We start from the raw sequence: 19720 nt of genomic DNA on the forward strand, positions 1-19720 counted from the left end.
TAGCTTCTCCACGTGAGATTTTGAGGACCCCAGGCCACCCCTTGTACCCTTTTCCCAGCTGTTTAATAAATCTCATCTTTTTCATTCCTCCCAGTTCCCTGGTAAGGCTGGAACAAATGGTCCTAGGTCACTTCTGTCACAGAACAAGTTGGGGTCCATCCTGAGGGGTTCTGAGCTGGGTTTGGAGGCGGCGATGGGCTGGGTTAGGGACAGCTTCTGCCCCTGGAGCAGACCTGAGGCTGGCCTGGCTTTCTCTCCTAAGGTGCTGTGGGGCCAACACCTTCCCAGGATCTCTGTCGGAGCCAGTGATGGGGAAATCTGGGGAATGGCTGAGTCCTGTGGAGCCCCCAGGGTGGGTGTCCCATGCTCCATGCATGGGAGCCAAAGGGCAGAGCCTACATGGGACAGAGAGACCCAAACATGAGCTGAGCCCCCAGCCTGGACCCTCTCCCCTCCCTGCTCCTGCACACACATCCTGCAACTCCTGCCCTGAGCGTGGAGCAAGTCAGCTGTGGGCTGCAGGAGGGTCTGGCTATCAGAAATGTCCCGGTGTGACCCAGGACAGCAGAGGCTGCTGCTCCAGGGTGGGATCCCTGGTCCTGCTGAGGGGCACAGCCACGCAGCCCCAGAGGCCCCCTTGTCCCATCTCCTCTTGTGCTGCAAATAGATGGTGCTGTTTCTCCAAGAGCAACCGGCCCGAGGGGCTCTGCCTGTACTCCTGGACAGAGAGCGAGGACAGGGGCACCTTGTCCCCTTCCACAGGAGAATGCCAGCGTCAGAGCAGCCTTTCCCTGCCCGTTCTGCTCTGTCCCTGTGCTTCGTGCTGGCATCATCAATGACATCACCACCGAGGGGAGGAACGGCTGCTGCTCCCAAGCCTCTCAGCACTGTTCCTGGTGGGGTTTGTGGGATGGGCGTTATCTTCACAAAATAAAGCACAACTTGAGGTTTTTCAGGGAAGTTCTACAAATAGCATCACGTGTCAGTAAAGGCATCTTATGGAGCTTCCCAGAATCCACAGCCACAGGTGGGCTCTTCTGCAAGTAAAGACCAGGCTGTAAATGCATATCCATCTGTTCATGTTGTGTTCTTGTGTGCCCACCACAGCCTCACCACCCTCACAGGGAACAATTCCTTCCCAATATCCCATCTGTCCCTGCCCTCCAGCAGTGGGAAGCCATTCCCTATGTCCAGTCCCTCCGTCCCTTGTCACTTTTCCCCAGTCCCTCTCCAGCTCTCCTGGAGCCCCTTTAGACTCTGAAAGTGGCTCTGAGCTCTCCCTGGAGCCTTCTCCTCTTCAGGTGAGCACCCCCAGCTCTCCCAGCCTGAGAAATGTGTCAAGCTCTTGGTTTTGTCTTGGTCTGGTCTTTCCACACTGGCTGTGGGAAACAGCGAAGTGGGAAAAGGTGAGAAAGAGCTGGAACTGGCTGGAGGTTTTCTGACTGAAAAGTAATTCAGGGGTGTTTTAGCTGCCTTTATAGGAGGGACAGAGCAGCAGCAACGGGGCTTCATTTCTCTGAGTTCCTCCTGCCCTGAGCAGGGGACCCAAGGACTACCTGCTCCATCAGGAGCATCCACTGGATGTGTTCAGACACTGCATCCTGAACCCTCATCACAGCTGCCAGGAGAGGGGAAGGGTTGTTAACAGCAGCTCCTGGGCACACAGGTGGAGCTGGGTGCAATCAGAATGACTGCTCCTGGCTCCCCTGGATCCAGGAGACACAGAACCAGGAATGGATGTGACAAGTGGAGAAGAGGTACAAGAGAGGGGGGAAAGGAAGAGAAAAGGCAAACAACAGAACTGATGCCACCTGAGGTCTCATTAGGTGTCAGGCATGGGTGGCACAGCCCAGGGAAGGAGATGAGAGATTTTCTTTTCTGCCCTAAGATATTTATTCCCTTCCTCTAAGCTCAGCTGGAGCTCCAGCATGGATGCTGCAACCAGTGCCATGACTAGTGAAAAACCAAAAATAGGGGAATTGCATGGAAGCATTTGCCATGTGGAAATATCAATCTCTGCCTTGGGAAGACTGGGTTTGAGTGGGTTTGGGGCTTTTTATTTTTAAAGGTGTGATGAAAATCATATGGAATGGAGTGCAGGGAAGGGTGGGCACAGCTGGGGCTGTCACTGAAGTATCAGTGCTGGGTTTTATCCTCTGGGAAAAGGGGATAAATTAGCCAGTCTGAGGCCAAAAGCAGAGGCTTTGTTGGCTGTTCTGGGGATGGAGAGGCAGCCAAGGGATCCTTCTTGGAGCTGCAGTGGTGGGATGTGGGAGGTTTGTGTATCCCAGCCTTTGGGGTGAGAGCTGCTTGCAGCCAAGGAAGCACAAACATTTTCCATTCCCATGTTGATAAGAGGGTTCATGACGGGGGCGGGGTTTGGCCTGCTGAAGAACAGGAATTGGCATCACAGCCACAGCGGGGCTCAGAACCAAGGGCCAAGCAAGGTGAGGCTGAGGCAGTGCTGATAAGGGAGGGAAGGAGCCCAAGGAGGTGGGATCCGTGCTCTGACCTTCGGCAGGGGGAGACGTGGCTGCAGCAGAGCAGTGGGTGGGGCTGACAGGTCCCACAGGACAGCTTTCCTCCACAGCAGAGACCGTGGATCACCTCAGACCATTTTGGTGACCTCCTCTGGGCCTGCTCTATCAGCTCCATGTCTGGGCTCGGATGAGCTGGAGGCAGCTCCAGAGAGGTCTCAGGACAGCAGAGCAGAGAGGGATCATCCCCTCCCTCCCCTGCTGCCCACCCTGCTGGGATAAGCCCAGGAGACACTTGGCTTCCTGGGTTGCCAGTGCCCATAGCCAGGTCATGTCCCATTTGTCATACACCAGAACCCCCAGTTCTCCTCCACAGGGTGCCATCCATCCATCCATCCATCCATCCATCCATCCATCCATCCATCCATCCATCCATCCATCCATCCATCCATCCATCCATCCATCCATCCATCCATCCATCCATCCATCCATCCATCCATCCATCCATCCATCCATCCATCCATCCATCCATCCATCCATCCATCCATCCATCCATCCATCCATCCATCCATCCATCCATCCATCCATCCATCCATCCATCCATCCCTTCCCAGTCTGTGCTGGCCCTGGGGATGGCCCTGCCCCAGCTCCCTGACCCTGCTCTCAGCTGCGCTGGATCAGCCCAAAGGCTCTGTGGGGAGGAGAGGGAGGGGATGCAGGGGCAGGGGTGGGATATTGGGGTGCAGAGTGGGATAATGGGGTGCAGGTGGATGATGCCCACTGGGAGGCAGCTGGAGATGCAAATTATCCATCCCTGTGCTGCTCTGCCCACTCCTCTTGCTCCTCCAACCCAGCAACTCCAGGGGGGACCCAAACTGGGGTGACTGGTCACAGGTACTGGTGGTGTCTCCTGGCAGGCCCCCTGCCCAGGGGGGCACATGGGTGACCAGGGGCAATACATGGAGGGCAGTTCTGTCCCCAGCTCAGGCTCTGCCCTCCCCACTCCCATCCCAGCCCCACACCAGCAGCACCCAGCACAGGGGGGGAGACCCCCTCCTCGTGTCCCCTCATTCCAGAACTGGATCCCAAGGGGCTCTCCCACCACAGCCCAAGCTGGGTGTTCCTGCGAGTGGAGAACAAACACCCCAATATCCATTTTGAGCCTTATCCAAGGGAACAGGATCTGGGGTTAAGAAGCTACAGGGCAGGCCACCACCAGCCTCAGAACATGAGTGCCCAGGGATGGGGGATGCCCAGGGCCATGGGATGTCCAGAGCTGCGGGATGTCCAGGGCTGCAGGATGTCCAGGGGACGCCCAGGGACAGGGGATGCCCAGGGCGACAGGGTGTCCCTGTTCGGTGGAAGCCGCATGGGGTTGCAGACAAGCCAGGTCAGCCGTATTTATTGAGAACAGTTGTGGAGGGATAAAAATATTTCCACTACTCTATAAGAATTTATAAACCTATACTCTCTGATCTGTTAATAAACACCTCTAGGACCATCATGCCAGGGGAGGGGCTTCTGTAAGAAAATAGCGAGATTAAAAAAAGGAAAGTGCTAAGAATTCCCTGCAGGGCCCTGCCCGGGGGGCCTGCCCACGGGGGCTACGGGACCCCTCAGTGGCACGGGAAGATGGGGGACACAGGCCAGGTGCTGCCCTGGCACCCTGCAGCCCCCACCCCTAAACCCCAGCTGGACACAGTCCCTGCCAGCCACACTTCACCGGGGGACCCTGACTCGGAGGCCCTGATAGGGACAGGACACATCCCCACACCAGCTCCCAGTGCTCCCACTGATCCCACTGCTCTCACTGATCCCACTGCTCCCAGTCCTGCCTGCATCCTCACCATCCCTTGTGAGCTTTCCCATACCCAGGAGGAAGTTGGGATCCGTCTCCCCAGGGATGCTGCGAGAGGGTGGCCAGGGCTCACCACGGGGACACAGTGGGACTCTGCAGGGAGCAACACAGCTGGGGACACAGGGACATTACACAGGGCCCTGCAGGGTAGAAACATGGCTGGGGACATCCCACGGAGACAGAGGGATGCAACATAGCTCGGTGGGAAAGCAGACGGGGACAGTCTTGGGGGCAAAAGCTTCAGTGCTCTGTAGGGCAGCAACACCAACCAGGACATGGTGGGGAACGTGAGGACACCACGGGGGACATGGGAACATGCAGCAGTGCTTCACTGGGAAGCAACACAGATGGAGATATCCTTGGAGAATACACGGGGCTGCTGTGCCAAGAAGCAGCAGGGACAGGGACATCCTGGGCACACAGGGACACCACAGACAAGCAAGTGGCAGCAGGGGCCAAAATTCCAGCCAGAGCCAGTGCTGTTGCCATGGGGTGAGTGGTGCTATGAGCACAGGACACTCATTATTGCTTTACAGGGCCAACATCACAGCAGGCTGGGGGTGCCCAGCCTCTGATTTGGGGTTCAAGGGATTTTCCCTGGGGTGATTGATTCCCCCGTGCTCCCCATGCCACAGCCCTGCTGTCACTCAGTGGGGACAGGGGGAGGATGGTGACTGTCCCTCCATCCCCTCTGTCCCCTGTGGTCCCTGGGAGCTGCTGTTCCTCTATGACAGCCAAGACCAGGGGAACAGCAGGGCAGCTGGGGCCTTTGGGGGGCTGGCACCAGTACCCCCCTTTTCTCTTCTCTTAAGCCAGGGCCAAGCTGAGCATAAAGATCGTAAGCAGGGAGCCCGGGGTGACGTGGGGACAAGGGACACGCTGTGGGGACCAGGCTGGCCAGGCCCCTCCCCAGAGCTGTGGAGAAACAAGAAACCAAAGCTTGTGGGACCAAGCTGTCCCCAGTGAGTAGGGGGGTCCGGGGCAGGGACCCCAGATTGGGTGCCCTGTCCCTCGCAGTCCCCTCGCAGTCCCCTTGCTGTCCCCTCGCTGTCCCCTCGCTGTCCCCTCGCGTCCCCGCAGGAGCTGGGCCGTTAGATAAGGCGATGCCGCAGCGTAAGGTGGTGGGTGGGTGTTGGTACCGAGTCTGGCAGCGGGGTCGGGCAGGTGGAGCGTGATGTAAACATTTCTGAACGGGGCCAGGAGGAGGAGGAGGAGCAGGAGGAGGAATTGGGACGGGCTAATGCGAGTCCTTCATCTGCTTCTGGATCTTCTGGAGCATCTCCTGCATCCGCCGCAGCTGGAAGGGAGCAGAGGCGGGGTTGGGGATGGTGCCAAGCCCAAGCCACGCAGCTCCCGTGCACATGGGGCTTGGGCTGAGCATCCCGGACAAACTGGGATCGCCAAGAGCTGGGGAGGAGGGAACCCTTGGATGCACCTCCAGTCCCTGCTGGTTGGAAGGCTGGCTCCTGATGGCTGTGCCATCTCTATGGCTGGAGCGAGTGGGGCAGGGGTTTGGGGGCTCAGGCTGCCCCACACTCACCTCCTCATCCTTTTCCCGGATGAGCTTCTCTGTCTCCACATCCGGCACCGGGGGGATCACAGGGATGGGGAAGTCTGTCCCGCTCTCCCGGGTCAGCTTGCTGTGGGCAGAGAGAGAAGGTGAGACTGCTGCCCCAGCCCCACTGGGGACATTACCCCGTGGATGCCCCAACCCCTGCAGGTCCCCAGCACCCCCTGCACAGCCTCTGGGCCCCATGGCCCACTCTGATGAGTGGCATTTTCCAGGCAAGAGAGATGTGAGCCATTCCAGCCACCCCCCAAACCTCAGCACCCCCCCCAGCCTGCCACACACTAACCAAGGGAGGACCCAGGGACTTCCTCCACACCCTCCCATTTTTGGGAGAATCCCACTGGGATTGGGCTCTTCTAGGCCAGTATTTCCCCTGCTGCTTTAAAACATCAAAACCTTGGCATCTCCCCTCTGTCCCTTGGCCTCAGGATGGGCTCTCTAGGCCCTCCACTGCCTGCCAGCCACAGGGATGCTCCACACCCTTTTCCACAGCCCCTGCCCCCATCCAAGCTCATTCCTGCTGGAGAGTGCCACGAGCTTCCCCCTGAAGCCACACCATTGCTCAGGACCAGGGCCAGCCCAGTCGATGGCTTCTCCCATGCCCACGGCACTGGGAGGGACCAGCTCTCCCACCCGTCCCTGGGGATGCCACGTGCCACCCCAGCTGGTGACAAGGCCAACAGGGACACCAACAGCGGCTGGCAGGGTCACGCGTGCTGCCACATGCCACCGCCGGCACAGCCTCTCTGGGCAGAGGGGTGATGGACACGGGCAGGACAGGCCAGCCCTGCCCCGCAGGGTGCCCTGTGCCAGAGGCTGGGCTAGGGCCAGGGCCAGGGTCTGGCCACCTCGGGAGACGCTTTGGAAGGTGCTGCCCTTGTCTTGCCTCTCACAGTGGGGGACCTGGGGAGCACGTGGAGCTCCTGCCGGCCTTGGCAGTGACACAAGGCTGGAGCCAGGCACCGGCAATGCGATGAGCAGCGTAGGCTCTCAGTACCCCAAAATCACATCCCTGGGAGGGCAGCAAGATGGTGGCACCCTTCCCTTGGGCAGCCTTGGGAGCTCAGTGCCACCAAACAGTGACACATCGCCCAAAGCTGGGTGAGCCAGCGTGACACCACCAGCACACAGCGTCCCTTGGCACCCCAAAGGCAGCTTGTGTGGGACACAAGTGGGTGGCCACAGGGCCAGAGTGGGTGGCCACAGGGCCGGCTCACCCCGAGGGCGGCTGCCTGGCCCTTGCACGGGCACAGAAGGACCAAGACAGCATTGGGTACCAACAAGCACTTTATAGAGGGGCCAGGGGGTGGCAGGGGATGGCAGGGAATGGCAGGGGATGGCAGGGGGAGCAGGGCGGGGCCCAGCGCGGCCCCGACCAGTCCCGGCTCAGTCGGCGGAACAGTCCCCGCAGCACAGCCTCAGCACGGAGGGATGGCTCCTGCCCCAGGGCACACAGGGAGAGACACTTAGAGGTGCCTGGAGAGGTGCCTATAGCCACTGCCAGCCCCCCCACAGCACAGCTCCAGCCCCCCGGGACCCACAGAGCTTCCACTTGCTCCAACACTGCTCCAACCCCTGGCTGGGGGGTCCCACCGGGGACCCTGCTTGGGGGGACTCCGTCAGCACCTCGGGGTGGCTAAAGCGGATGTGGGTGCCGTGAATTTGTCTGATCCATGAGCAGAGCCCCAGCACCGGCTTTTGTTGGGCTCCTGCTCTGATGCTGGAGCCTGCAGGGATGCAAGGGCCCCCTTCCTGTTGGAGCATCCCCCCACAGCCAGCCCCAGGATCCGCCTCAGTGCTGAAGCATCCCTCGAGACACACCCAGCCCAGAGGGGACACGGGGTCCCCCTTGCTGCCAGAGCACACCCCTGGCCCCCAGCCCCAGCCCTGGGGGCACGTGGGGTCCCCCTCTCTGCTGGAACACGCCCCTCAAACCAGCCCCAGCTCTGGGAAGATGCAGGGTTGCCCTCACTACCAGAGCATCCCCTCAGTCACACTGGGGTCACAGGGTGCCCCTCACAGCTGGAGTATCCCAGCTAAGACAGACCCCGCCTCGGGGGATGCAGGGTGCCCTCACTGCCGGAACATCCCCCCCAGGCACTGCCATCGCAGGGGCACAGGAGGGGCCCCTCACCACCCTGGGGCTCCCCAGCACAGCACCGGGGCTCCCCGGCACGGACCCACGCACTGCCCTGACTCGCCGACACCGCCACTCGCAGTGGGTGGGGTCACCCCAAGAAGAGGAGCCCCCCTCCCCAGCCCCGCCCCGTACTTGCGGTTCCGCTCCTTGACCACCATGCGGGTCATGCTCTGGATGCACTGCGTGCGGTAATTCTCGTAGTGCGTCTCCCGCGTCACGTCCTTCAGATCCTGCATGTGCGTCCTCACCAGCATCGTCCGCAGCTTCACGAAGTCACAGTGGGACGGGTTCTCCACTGCAGGCGAGGCGGGGTCAGGGGGCCACGGCCAGTGCCCTGCTTGTCACCAACCCCGGGGCTGTGACGGGCACGCCGTGTCCCGTCCCCAAAGGCCAAGGCACAGCCCAGCGTTACCTTCCACGATGCCCCAAGGGTAGAGGCGCCCACGGACGCGCCGGCCCTTGGCCTCCACCACCGTGTTGCTGCCGATGACAGCGAAGGGGATACTCTCCTGCAAGAGCGTGGGGGGTCAGCAGGGCCCTGCCATGGCCCCCACCTGCCAGGACCCACATCCCTCCACGTGCCCTCCTCAGCTGTGTCCAGCAACATTTGCCAAGATATCGCAAAGGCCCAGCTGTGAAGAGCCCCACTCACAGCATGGGTTTCTCCACCCAAGCCCCATCCCACCAAGATTCAGGTATCCTCCATGGGATCTTGGTGACGTTGTCTGGGTAGTGAGATATGTGCCAAACCCTCCATGCTGGAGAACTTGCGTGGCCCCAGAGAGTCCTGCAGGGACCCCAGGGTGCCATGTTCTCCTGGCCTCGGGGCTCTGCCTCTCCAGTGATGGAGCTGGAGGACCCAGACCCACCTTCAGTGCCTGGTCCTGCAGCTTGAACTCCTCATCCTCATCTGAGTCACACTCAGGGAATTGGTAGATGCGGATGCCATAGTGGTCGATCTCCTCCCGGATCTGGAAGGAAACAGCCCCCTGAGGGCAGGGCTCTGGCCTTGGGAATGGCGTGGGAAGCATCACACAGGGCCAACGGCCCCCAAAAGCCTATTCCCACCAGACCAGATGCCATGGACAGCCCCCAGTCCTTCCAATCCCTAGCTGAGCCCTGGGCAGGTGTGCCCTTGGAGGCCACAGGGCAACGTGGTCTTATACAGTACTGCAAGCTCAGAAAATGCTCTAGGGAAAATTCCAGGAAGGAGATGGATGGAGACCCCAACACCCCTCCATGCCCAGGGACCTGCTGGGACAGCTCCCAGCCAGTCCAACTCCCCTTCACCTTGTTCTTCATGCGCTCCACCTCGGTGGGTGTCAGGGTGTCAGCCTTGGCCAGCACAGGCACAATGTTCACTCGCTGGTGCAGGGCTCTCATGAATTCCACATCCAGGGGCCGGAGCCTGTGGGGGGAGCCTGGTGAGCCCTGTCCCAGCGAGCCCCTGCCCTGCCCAGCCCCCTCGGCAGCACAACAGGGCTGCCTGTACCCGTGGCCAAAGGGCGAGATGAAGTAGATACAGCAGTGCACTCGGTTGTCCTGGATGTTTTTCCGGTTGAGGCCACTTTCATCACGGAAATATTGCTCAAACTGCTGGTCAATGTAGTCGGCCACTGGCTTCCAGCTGCAGGGACACAGAGTCCTCTGTGGGATCCCCCTGCTCTCTGTGGACCCCCAGCTCAACACCTCCCATGGATCTGCACCTAAGCCCAGCTTAGGAACAGTGAGCATCCCACCCACCATGGAGTGTCCACCCTGAGGACAGTCCCCACTCCATGGCACTCACCATCCCACCCACCACAGGACAGTCCCCAACCCGTGGCACTCAGCATCCCACCCACCCTGGGGACAGTCCCTCCCCCACGGCACTCACCATTCGGTGTTGTTGACAGCATCCCCGAAGCCTGGCGTGTCCACAATGGTCAGGCGCAGCTTGACCCCCTTCTCCTCGATGTCCACCACATGCTTGGTGATCTCCACTGTCTGTGTGATGCGCTCTGTGGGGAGGGACACATCACCAGGGGAGCATCAGGGAGGGTGGAGGTGACATGGGGACATGCTGTGACCCCCGGGTATCATCTCCCACCCTGGGGGCTAGGTGACCCAGATGGATAAATCCCAGCACACAACATGCTCCAGCCCAGGAAGGGGATGCTCCATGCTGTGGTCCCCACATCCCCATGGATGTGCACCCATCTCTTGTTGGCTGTGCCACTGCCGCCCCAGGACCCCAGCTCAGGCAGCACAGGGGTCTGCTGGGGCTGGACCTTGCTGCAGGAGCATTTCAGGTGACCCAGTTCAGGCTCCAGACTGCATGTGCCCCTTCACCCCAGGACCCTCCAAGTCCCTCCATCCCCAAGGATGCTCCTGCTGCATTGTGTGTTCTGGTTTTCACTCCAAGCAACAGAAGCAAATCAAACAAACCCCTTGAACTCCTGGGGTTTTGGGCAAGTTTGGGCCATTTTAATTCAAAAACTGGCTGCAGCTGAACTGGCACTGTGCCCCAGGTCCTGACTGTCCCCAGCCTCCCTGAAATGTTGAGGCTCCAGTCAATCAACAGCAAGCCAGGGTTTGTTTACCCTGTGGAAATAAAGGCCCTGCAGGGAGTCCCCATCCTGTGCAGGGGGGTCCCCAATGCCTCGGAGTTGTCCCCAGTGCCAGGGGGTAGCTGGCAACACAGTACGTGTCACTTCAGGGAAGCTTGGCTGGGCAGGGAGAGGGGCTGCAGACCCCAGGAGCATCCCTGGGCTCTGCCACTGCCCAGGTCACCCAGGACACCCCTCTGGGCTGTGACTGTGTCCCCCCTGACCTTCGGCGTTGAGTAGCTTGCGGTCCCTGTACATGTCCGTCAGGAAGAGGCTGTTGACCAGGGTGGATTTGCCCAGCCCAGATTCCCCTGAGAAAACACGACAAAGATGAGGAGTGGCAGTCAGGATGCTCTCCTCCCCAAGCCAGTGGTTTTGGGATGCACACTGGGGTCAGCACCCCCAGGCCAGCTGGACCCCCGTACCTGCCACCATGAGGGTAAAGTCAAAGCCCTTCTTCACCGACTTGCGATGCACCTGGTTGGGCAGCGTGGCAAAGCCCACGTACTCCTTGTCATCCTGCAGAGGGCAGAGGGGATGTGGGACAGGGACACCACCAGTCCACCTTCTACCCTCGAAAGCCGCCCCTGACCCCCCTCCCCGCTCACAAAGGGATTCCCAAGTTGGAGTTCCAGAGGATGAGGCCATGCCTGCTCAAAGCCTTTGTGTTCACAAGATGGGAACACCCTCCATCCCGCAGCCCCTCGTCCCATGTGTGTGTCCCCCCCTTCCCAGTGGACACATCCTGCACCTCGGAGGAGTCGTAGGGGTCCAGCTGCCCCCAGGGGCTCCGCGGGCGGTTGGGGCTGGGGGGTGGGGGGGCAGCGATGTGCTGCTGGAAATCCAAGGGCCGAGAGCGGGAGAAGATCCTGGTGTCCCTCTCGTCACTGGCTTCCTCTGGGGGGACCCTGGCCGCACTGCCCAAGGGGTGGCCAGGCTCCCGCCGGCTCTCCGGGACCTCCACTTTCCTGGAGCTGTCAGCTGGTGGGCAATCCCGCAGGAACTGGGTCAGCTCAGCCTCATCTGAGTCCTCCTTCAGGAAACGCTTTATCTGGGGACCAAGGGAGCAGGTGACACTGGTGGTGGCAGTGCCAGCCCAAAATGGCACCACCCAGCTCAGCCTCACAACCCCCAGGCTGCAGCAACCCGACACATGCAGCCTAAAGGTGGCAGGGATGGGAGGAGTGATGGGACATGGCCACCCCAGGGGACCAGCCACCACCCTGGGGACAGCCACGGGGACAGCCACAGGGACAGCAGTGGTGACAGAGTTCCCGTGCACCTCGGGCGCTTACAACTTGTGGCGTGGGGACGGCAGCCAGTTCCTGGCACTCCAGGGGACAGGGGTGGGCACCTTCCCCTTGGGCACCCTGCTGCTCCTCGGGGTCTTCTGGGGCAGCCACGATCCCCCGGCACCCCACGGCCTGCCAGGAGGACAGGGAGGGGGCCGGGAGGAGGCAGAGACACCAAGAGATGAAGAGCAGTTGGGGGGTGACCTGAGCAAGGCTGCAGCCAGTGGAAGTCAGATGGTGGGCAGGGGGCTCCTGGTGCCCGTGCCCCCTGCCCGCTGCCCATTCACAGGGTATCAACACAGGCAATGGCAAAAGGGGCCCCCGTCCCCGCAGTCCCAGGAAACAGCCAGGGAAGGGAACCCGGCCGAGAGACATGACCAGGGCCCCGACAGTTACTTCCCCTGGCTCTGCCCGTCCCAGGGCGGGCGTGGGCAGCAGCCTCCGGCAGGAGCTGGGGAGACAGGCACAGCTGCCCCCCAGCTGCCGCCCCATGGAGTGGCGGGGCTGGGATGACGAACGGGAACGCAGGGACTGGGATGGCTCCACATCCTGTTTACAAGCGATGGCGGGAGAAGACGCGTTCCCAAGGGCACGTCCGGCAGCGGCTCCCGTGGGACCAAGCCCTGCTGCCAGCAGGCACCAATGTCCCCAAGGTCCCAAGGCAACTGCCAGGCGACCCCAGCCGCAAGGGTAGTGAGACCCCAGATAAGAGGCACGCAGGGGCCGGGGGAGCTCGTGACCCTGCAGGCTCCCAGCTGGGACCAGTGCCCCCCAGACCGGGACCTCGAGGCGAGTTCCCCCCGTGGGGACACGTGTCCTCCCCTCCGCCGCGTCCCCGCTCGCCGGCGGGGCGGGCAGCGGTGCCGGCGGCAAGGGGAGAAGCGCGGAATTAGCGGGCTAGAAACAAGGTCACGGCGCTGCGGGGCTGAGCGCTCGCACGCCTGGCGCTGTCCCCACTGCCACAGCACGGGGGACCACGGGGCCAGACTGGGGGGCGGCAGGTGGCCCCATGGCGGGGCTGCGGGACCCCCATGCTCCTCTGTGCCCCAGCAGGTCCCGAGTGCTCGGTGGATCTGCGTGAGCGCAGCATCCTCTTCCTCGCCGCCCATGACCTGGAGGGCCTCAACTCCGGCCCCCAGCACAGCACATCCCGGCCGGGGACGCTCGGGGATGGGAGGTGATGCCACCACCAGCGGCGAGCTCTTCCAGCCTTGGAGCCGCTTCATCCCTCGGGGCTCCAGCCCTTTTGGGGCTCCAGCCCTTTTGGGACTCGCCCTCGTTCTCCACCCTCGGTGAAGCCGATGACCTCGGCAGTGCCGCGGCACCGAGGTTTAGCGCCGCATTCTTGGGGGTGCTGCAGCCCGGCAGGGCTATCCCAGGGACAGAAGATCCACTGTGGCACCTTCCCGCAGAGCCGGGGTGGTCCGTGCCCCCCCCCCCACCACCCCCCCGTCCCCTCTCTCGCACCCCCGGGGACGGGCGCTGCCCCGTACCTCTTGCCCAGGCTGCAGCTCGGGGCAGGTGGCCATAGCACAGCCGGCGTCACCCGTGGCCAGCAGAAGATGCCGAGTGGCATCGGCTGCGCCGAGGACTGGGGAGCAGCATTAGCATAACTCCACCCTGGGCAGGCTTCGCGCCGGGCGCCCGGGGCACCCAGGAGCCAGGCACGGCCCCTGCTAAGGGCACGGGAGGGCAGAGGGACCCCCGGGCAGAGCCAAACCCAGCTCCTGCCCGGCTGTGCAGATTTCAAGGACCAGCCATCATTGGCCAAGGGACGTCCTGGGGAGGCTGCAGGACCACCACCATCATCGCCAGCACCCCTGGGCTGAACACACAGATGGGCTACAGCCCAGGAGGACACTCAGTCCTTGGAAACGCCTCTGTCCCAGGACAAGAACCCGCTTCATCCTGGGACAAAACTCCCTCCGTCCTGGGACAAAATGCCCCTCCATCCCAATACACACCACGTCCATTCCTGGTGCCCACCTGGAGCATTTCTCAGCAGGGCTCCACAGCCTCTTTGAGGTCAGAAACCCAGTTTTCCCACACTTTTGCACCTGACGATTAAAGCTTTCCCACATGGATCCAAGCTCTTGCTCGAGCTGGGCCTGGCTGGGAAGGACCCAGCCCTGGACTGGGAGAAGCAGAGACGCTGCCCACCACAGGGATCCCAGGCAGAAGCTTCAGCATTCCTGCCTCGGCTTTCCCGGCTCATCCCTGGGAGGTGAGGGGTTAACAGCGCCCCAGGAGGAGCCGTCGGCGGCAGTAAGGGTTCCCCGGCTGTCACTTCGAGGTCACCAGGGACGGTGATTCACCTTGATGCGTGTCGAGATGCATCAGAGCAGCTCAGGCGCGAACCGGGGTCGCTCGGCCGCTTTGCCGGCGTCCCCGCCCGCACTCCCGCCAGGAGCAGGAATTTACGGCAGCGAGAGCCCGGGCCTGTGCCGGTGCCCCCGTAAGCAGATTACACGCGCGGCTGAGTGCAAGCCGGCCTCACGCCCGGGCTGTCAGCGGCCCCGCAGCCCCAGCGAGGGGCCGCACGCCCCGCCTCGTCCCCGCCTGTCACTCCGCATCGCACCGTCCCCGTGCAGTGACAGCCCGAGGGATGCGGCGCGGGGGGACACGGGGGCAGAGGGCAAAGCCTGACCTAGGAAAGCCACCGGCTGCCCCTGAGCATCGTTCCACGGGTACCAGATTCCCGCGGGGAGGTGTTTTCCCAGCCTGGTCCTGCAGGGAAAGGAAGGGAGCATCCCGGCGAGGTGCTCTTCCTACCCCCCGACTGACAGAAGGGTTCCCAAGCCCTCTAAAGGTGGCACCCAGAATGCCACCCGCGGCACAGCCACTGTGTCACTATGGCTAGCATCCCAGGCACAAACGCTGTCCCAAAGGCACGAACCCCACACAGGACAAGCCCCCAGTGAAGCCCAGCGCTGCCAGGATCAGGCCAGCTTGTTCCCAGGGAGACAGGAGCTGGGCTGTGCCTGCTCGGCCCCGCCTCTGGATGCACGGGATGCTCCCGCCGGAGAATCAGGGTACCCCCAGCTCTGCCATCCCACCCATCAGCAGCATTCCAGATGGGAAACTGAGTGTCCCGGCAGCTCCAAGAGGAGCAGGGTGCTGGATGTGGAGCAGACTGTGGTGTGGGTCCCTGCTCTGGGCAGGTGTCAGCATCAGGCAGATGAGCACAGGGAATGAGAGCCACAGCCCTTGGTGCAGCAGCTCCAGTCCCTCTCCCACAGGGAATCCTCCAGCTTGAAGGACCTGTGAGCGGGGACCCCAGGATGGGACCATGAGCAGTGGCTCCCTGTGAGCTGGGACATGACAGCAAGGCCTGTCCAGGCTGGAAGCCAGGTGGCATCTCAGCACGTGGGGCTGGGCGAGATCTGACCCACGCAGAGCCGGGAGCAGAGCCTTGGGGGAGACCAGTGCTCATGCGTTCCCCCGGGCCAGCTGGGAACTGCTTTGAGGACACAGGGCTGTGGCACTTGTGGCAGGGACATTGGCTCTGCCTCTGTGTGTCTTTCTGGAGCACCTCCGACCCCAGCTCACCCCACGTGCACGGGTGAGGGAGCCCAGCTGTCCCTGGTCCCCAGCTGTGACCGCTGTCCCCCCCGCGATGTTTCCAAGGCTGATGCGTGCATCCCAAAGCTGTAGTCTGCAGCCTGTCGGGAAGGCGCTCCGTTGCGACACGCTCCGCCAGCCGCCCTCCTCTCTGGTTTCACTGCGTCCAGCTCCGGAGGAATGTGCCGGGCTAGTTCCCACGGCGGCTGCCGGGGCAGCGCGGCCGCAGCGCTCCCCACCAAGGCCACTTGTCCCAGCGGCCACAACCCAGTGCCACGAGAGCCACGCCCGCGGCCCTCCGTCCTCATACCCACACTGGACATTGCCCGAGATCCCCGTGGAGACGTGGCCCAGCCGAACGGTTCCTGAGGACCTGCCACCACCGAGGAGGAGTGAGGCAGAACGGGAGATGTAGAACAAGCTCCGCGGGCTGGGAATGCCAGCGGCGGCTCCGGACCTTGCCGGTGAGTCCAGAGCCGGCTCCATGCGTGTGACGGTCCCGGCCCAGGGCCCGGCCAGGTTGGCAGTGCCACCAGCGCCGCAGCCCGGGGACTCGCCAAGAGCTGGGGACCGATGTTCGGCACGGAGCCACGCCAGAGCAGCTCCCGCTGCCCACGCACGGACACCCGTGGGGGGAGCGCAGGACGGGCAGACACGCAGGTAACGTTCCCGAGCGCTGCCCTCCCGGATGCCCAGGTGAGGGGCCCGTGGCCTCCCCGCCTCCCCGGGGCAGGTGCTGCCCCGCTGCCCGTGTCCCCCCCGCGCTCCGCTGCGGCACCGGCGGCTCCGGTCCGCTCCGCCCCCGCGCACCGTCACCTTCACGGAGGGCAGAGGGGCTGCGGGAGCGGGCCTGGGCTGCGGGAGCGGGCCCGTGCCACGGTGCTGGGCCGTGCAGGGCAGCCCGGGCCGGGCCGGGTCGGTCCCGTGTCCGCGCCGGCCTTACCATGGCTGCGGCGCCGGGCGCCGTCCAGGAGCGCGGCTGCCGATGGGCACGGCCGGGCCCCGCCGCGGATTAGCAGAAATAGCAGCGGCGCGGGTGGGGGCGGCCCCGGGGCGGGGCGGGCGGGGGGCGGGCGGGGCGGCCGCTCGGCATCACCGACAGCGGCACCGGGCACCGGCACCGGCAACAGCGCCCGGCACCGCGCACTGCACATGGGCACCGGCACCAGCACTCGGCGCCGGCACCGGGGCCGAGCAATGTACACTGGGCATCGGCACCAGCATCGGGCACCGGGCACCAGGATCAGACACCGCACACGGGGCACTGGCACCATGCACGGGGTATCAGCACGGGGCACTGGGCATCAGCATCCATCCTTCGCATTCAGCTCTGCCGTCAATAATTGGCACCGGCCCTGGACACTGGTTTTGGCACCGTGCACCAGGCACCAGCTCTGGCAGAACTCACTGGGCACCGGGAACTGCACAGCGGCACAGGGTGGTGGCACAGGGCAGCAGCACCAGGCACAGGGCTCCAGCATCAGCGCTGGGGCACCAGCGCCAGGAACAAGCCACAGCAGCAGGGACAGGGCACAGGCACTGGGTGCAGGGCAGCAATGCTGGGTGCTGCACATGGGCAGGGCCCGGTGCAGGCAGCGGGTACAAGGCCCCAGCACCCATTACTGCTGCAGGTGAGAGGGAATGGCCCCTGTGACAGTGAGTGACCTCCTGGCAGTGTTACCAGCACTGGGCATTCCCCTGCAGGTACCAGGTACTGCAGGGGAAGCACTGGGCTCCACACCTGCCACTGGCTCTTGGGAGCACTGGGCACCAATTAGGGGGTGTTAGGTACTGGCAAAACACCCCAGCACCACACATCCCACACCACGTGCTGGGTACCATGGACTGGCGACTACACTGGGCACGGGTCACTGAATCCCAGCCTCCCAGTGCTCCCTCTGCAAAATCCCAGCCTGTTTCCCCCTCCCAAAGCCCTTCCTGGGGCTGCTGCTGAACCATCCTGGCTGTGGCTTGTGGGCTGGCAAAGTGACCCAGACACCGGGCTGGCTGTGACACTGTCCCCATCCCCACCCTCATCCCACCTCAGGGATGGCAGCGCCTTTTTGGGGCTGCCCCCTGCCCCAAGCCCATGTGAGTGGCAGTGGCACGTGGCTGTGTCCTCCTATCCCTGAGTGCAGGAAGGATGCTGTCACTGTGTGCTGGGTTGCCCAGAGCCCTTATGAATGGGGCCGGGGGAGCCTTGGCCACAGTGGCTGCTCCCCGTGGCGAGCAGCTGCCAGAGCTCAGCCCTCCCCGGATTTCAGTCTCCCAGCCCAGCTGCTCCTCAGAACTGTCCTTGTCCCACCTCAAACTCACTCCAAGCCAGGGAGCTGGCAAGGCCACATGCACTCCCAGTGCATCCCTCTCATGGGCTTCTTCCTTGCCTCAGTTTCCGTGCCCATGAAAAAAGCCAGTGATAATTCCCCAGGAGGAAAAGATGGATCCAGCCCCAGTCAGGCTCTGACTATGACTCCACAAGGACCATCTCAGCCTTGTCCCCAACCTTGTCACTGCCTGGAATATGTTTCCCTTTGATGTTATAGATCCAGGCTGTGTCCAGATGGCTTCACATTCCCTTTATTCCCATAAATAACCATCACAGGCTCAACACAGCCTCAGAAAGCACCGGTGGCCACCTCGACCCTGTATTCAGGGGGTCCAGGCAGTGATCCCACGCTCCCAGCACCTCATCTTGGCCAGCTGGGAGGTCCAGGCAGGGGGCAGGTAGGGGCAGGCAGGTGAGGGTTGCTGTTTACATCCCTAATCCCCACAGCCAGCGCTTTCTTCCAGGATTACTGGGGATTAGGGGCTCGGGGGCTCCAGGAGCTCAGCCTGGGCTCTCCCTGCCCTTCAAGGAGCAGCACTGAGCCCTGCGGAGGTGGGAGGGCACTGCCAAGATGAACTGGGTGTTCTCAGTCCAGCACTGCCAGGATCAGCTGGGTATTCTCAGCCTGGCCAGTGGGCACAGCCTGGAGCAGCCACATGCCTGCCACAGCCTTGCTCTGGTAGCCCAGTGCCCATCAAGGCTGGGGAGCTGCAACCTGGGCTTTACACAGAGCATTAAAAGGTGAAGGGATCAGCTTCAGAGCAGGAGGGGACACAGGGACTGCACATTCCTGTCTGGGAGATGACACAAAGGGGAGCGATGGTGACACCCAGCGAGGGTGGCACAGCTGGAGAGGTCCCCAAGGTCCCTGAGGCACCCTGGGGTCCCTCAGCCCAGCGGCAGCAGTGATCCCAGGTCCCGGCCCAGCTGGGAAGTCTCCACTTGCTACCAAGACCCAGAGCTTTATAATTACCATGGGAGGCTGAGTTATTTTGGGAAGCGGCTTTGCTGCTGCCAAAGCTTTTATTTCTCCAAACCAAAACAAGATGGAAAGAGCCCAGCCCAGGAAGCTGCATCCGGTGGGCATGGGGAACTTAACCTCCTCACTGCCTGCACCGGGGCTGCCAGCTCCCCCTCCCTCTACCCAGCATCACTCAGCACCAAGAGAGGGCCTAGGGTTTGGGCTGCCCTCCAGGATTCAAAGGAGGGTCGGGGGGTGGGAAGATTTGGCATCACGGAGACCACAGGGTGTCAGCCAGGCACCTGGGGGGCTGGGGATGGGGCTGGGGTCAGGTTCAGAGGCCACATGTTCAGATGTTTCCCTGAATCCGCCATGAGAACCTCTATTTTTAGTTCTTTCCCTTGCAATGGGTCCCGTTTTGGGACCTTCCCAGTGCAGTGGCTGGGCTGAACAATGCCACGTGCATGGAGTGGAGCACCTCGCTGCTGCTCCCAGGGGACAAAGCCCCAGAGGTCCATCCCCAAAGCTACCCAGAGCACAGGCAGAAGTTCTGCTCTCCCCTCTCCAGAGCAGCCAAATAGACTCCAAGCTGGAAATAAACTCATTTTCCACACTGTGGAAAAGATGAGCCACATCAGGCACCCCGCAGTGCTCCCCAAGATCTGTTCCAGCACAGGAATGAGGTGGGCTGGGGATCTGTGCTCAGGGTGGACCCTGAAAATCTGCAGTGAAACTCCTGCCTTCTGGCCTTTTTTCCCTTGGTGTGAGCCCAGAAGGGGCTGAAAGAAGGGCTGTCCATGTCTGGGTGGCTCCCTGTGTTTCAGTCTAACAGGGCAGCCAATAGTCCCCAGACCATGGGTCCCCCAAGCCAAAAGCCCACATGCCAGGGTCATGCCATGTTAGGTCCCCTAACCCACACAGAGGGGAGTTCCCTAGGCTCAAATGTC

At 62.4% G+C, this 19720-nt stretch overlaps 1 protein-coding gene across 1 annotated transcript; it reads right to left on the bottom strand.

The window, feature by feature from the left end:
* Window positions 1-5572: 5572 nt before the first annotated feature.
* On the bottom strand, window positions 5573-13454 carry SEPTIN4 (septin 4). Its single transcript, XM_062507361.1, has 13 exons — window positions 13419-13454; window positions 11929-12057; window positions 11385-11684; window positions 11059-11152; window positions 10858-10944; window positions 9922-10045; window positions 9538-9672; window positions 9336-9453; window positions 8915-9016; window positions 8458-8554; window positions 8178-8340; window positions 5876-5975; window positions 5573-5632 (listed from the first exon to the last, which is right to left on the bottom strand). Exons 1-13 carry the CDS (start codon window positions 13452-13454, stop codon window positions 5573-5575), a joined length of 1545 nt encoding a protein of 514 aa, XP_062363345.1.
* Window positions 13455-19720: the final 6266 nt, after the last annotated feature.

This window comes from Cinclus cinclus, chromosome 22 (genome assembly GCF_963662255.1).
Source record: "Cinclus cinclus chromosome 22, bCinCin1.1, whole genome shotgun sequence".
In the NCBI taxonomy this organism is placed as follows: domain Eukaryota; kingdom Metazoa; phylum Chordata; class Aves; order Passeriformes; family Cinclidae; genus Cinclus; species Cinclus cinclus.

What these genes read in the sequence shown, in the direction of transcription:
- SEPTIN4 (XM_062507361.1), bottom strand. Translation starts at nt 13,454, where the DNA reads ATGGCCACCTGCCCCGAGCTGCAGCCTGGGCAAGAG. An exon ending in CTTTACCCTCATGGTGGCAG is followed by an intron (nt 10,945 to 11,058) that starts GTACGGGGGTCC and finishes GTGTTTTCTCAG; the next exon opens with GGGAATCTGGGCTGGGCAAA. An exon ending in CCCTTGGGGCATCGTGGAAG is followed by an intron (nt 8,341 to 8,457) that starts GTAACGCTGGGC and finishes CCTCGCCTGCAG; the next exon opens with TGGAGAACCCGTCCCACTGT.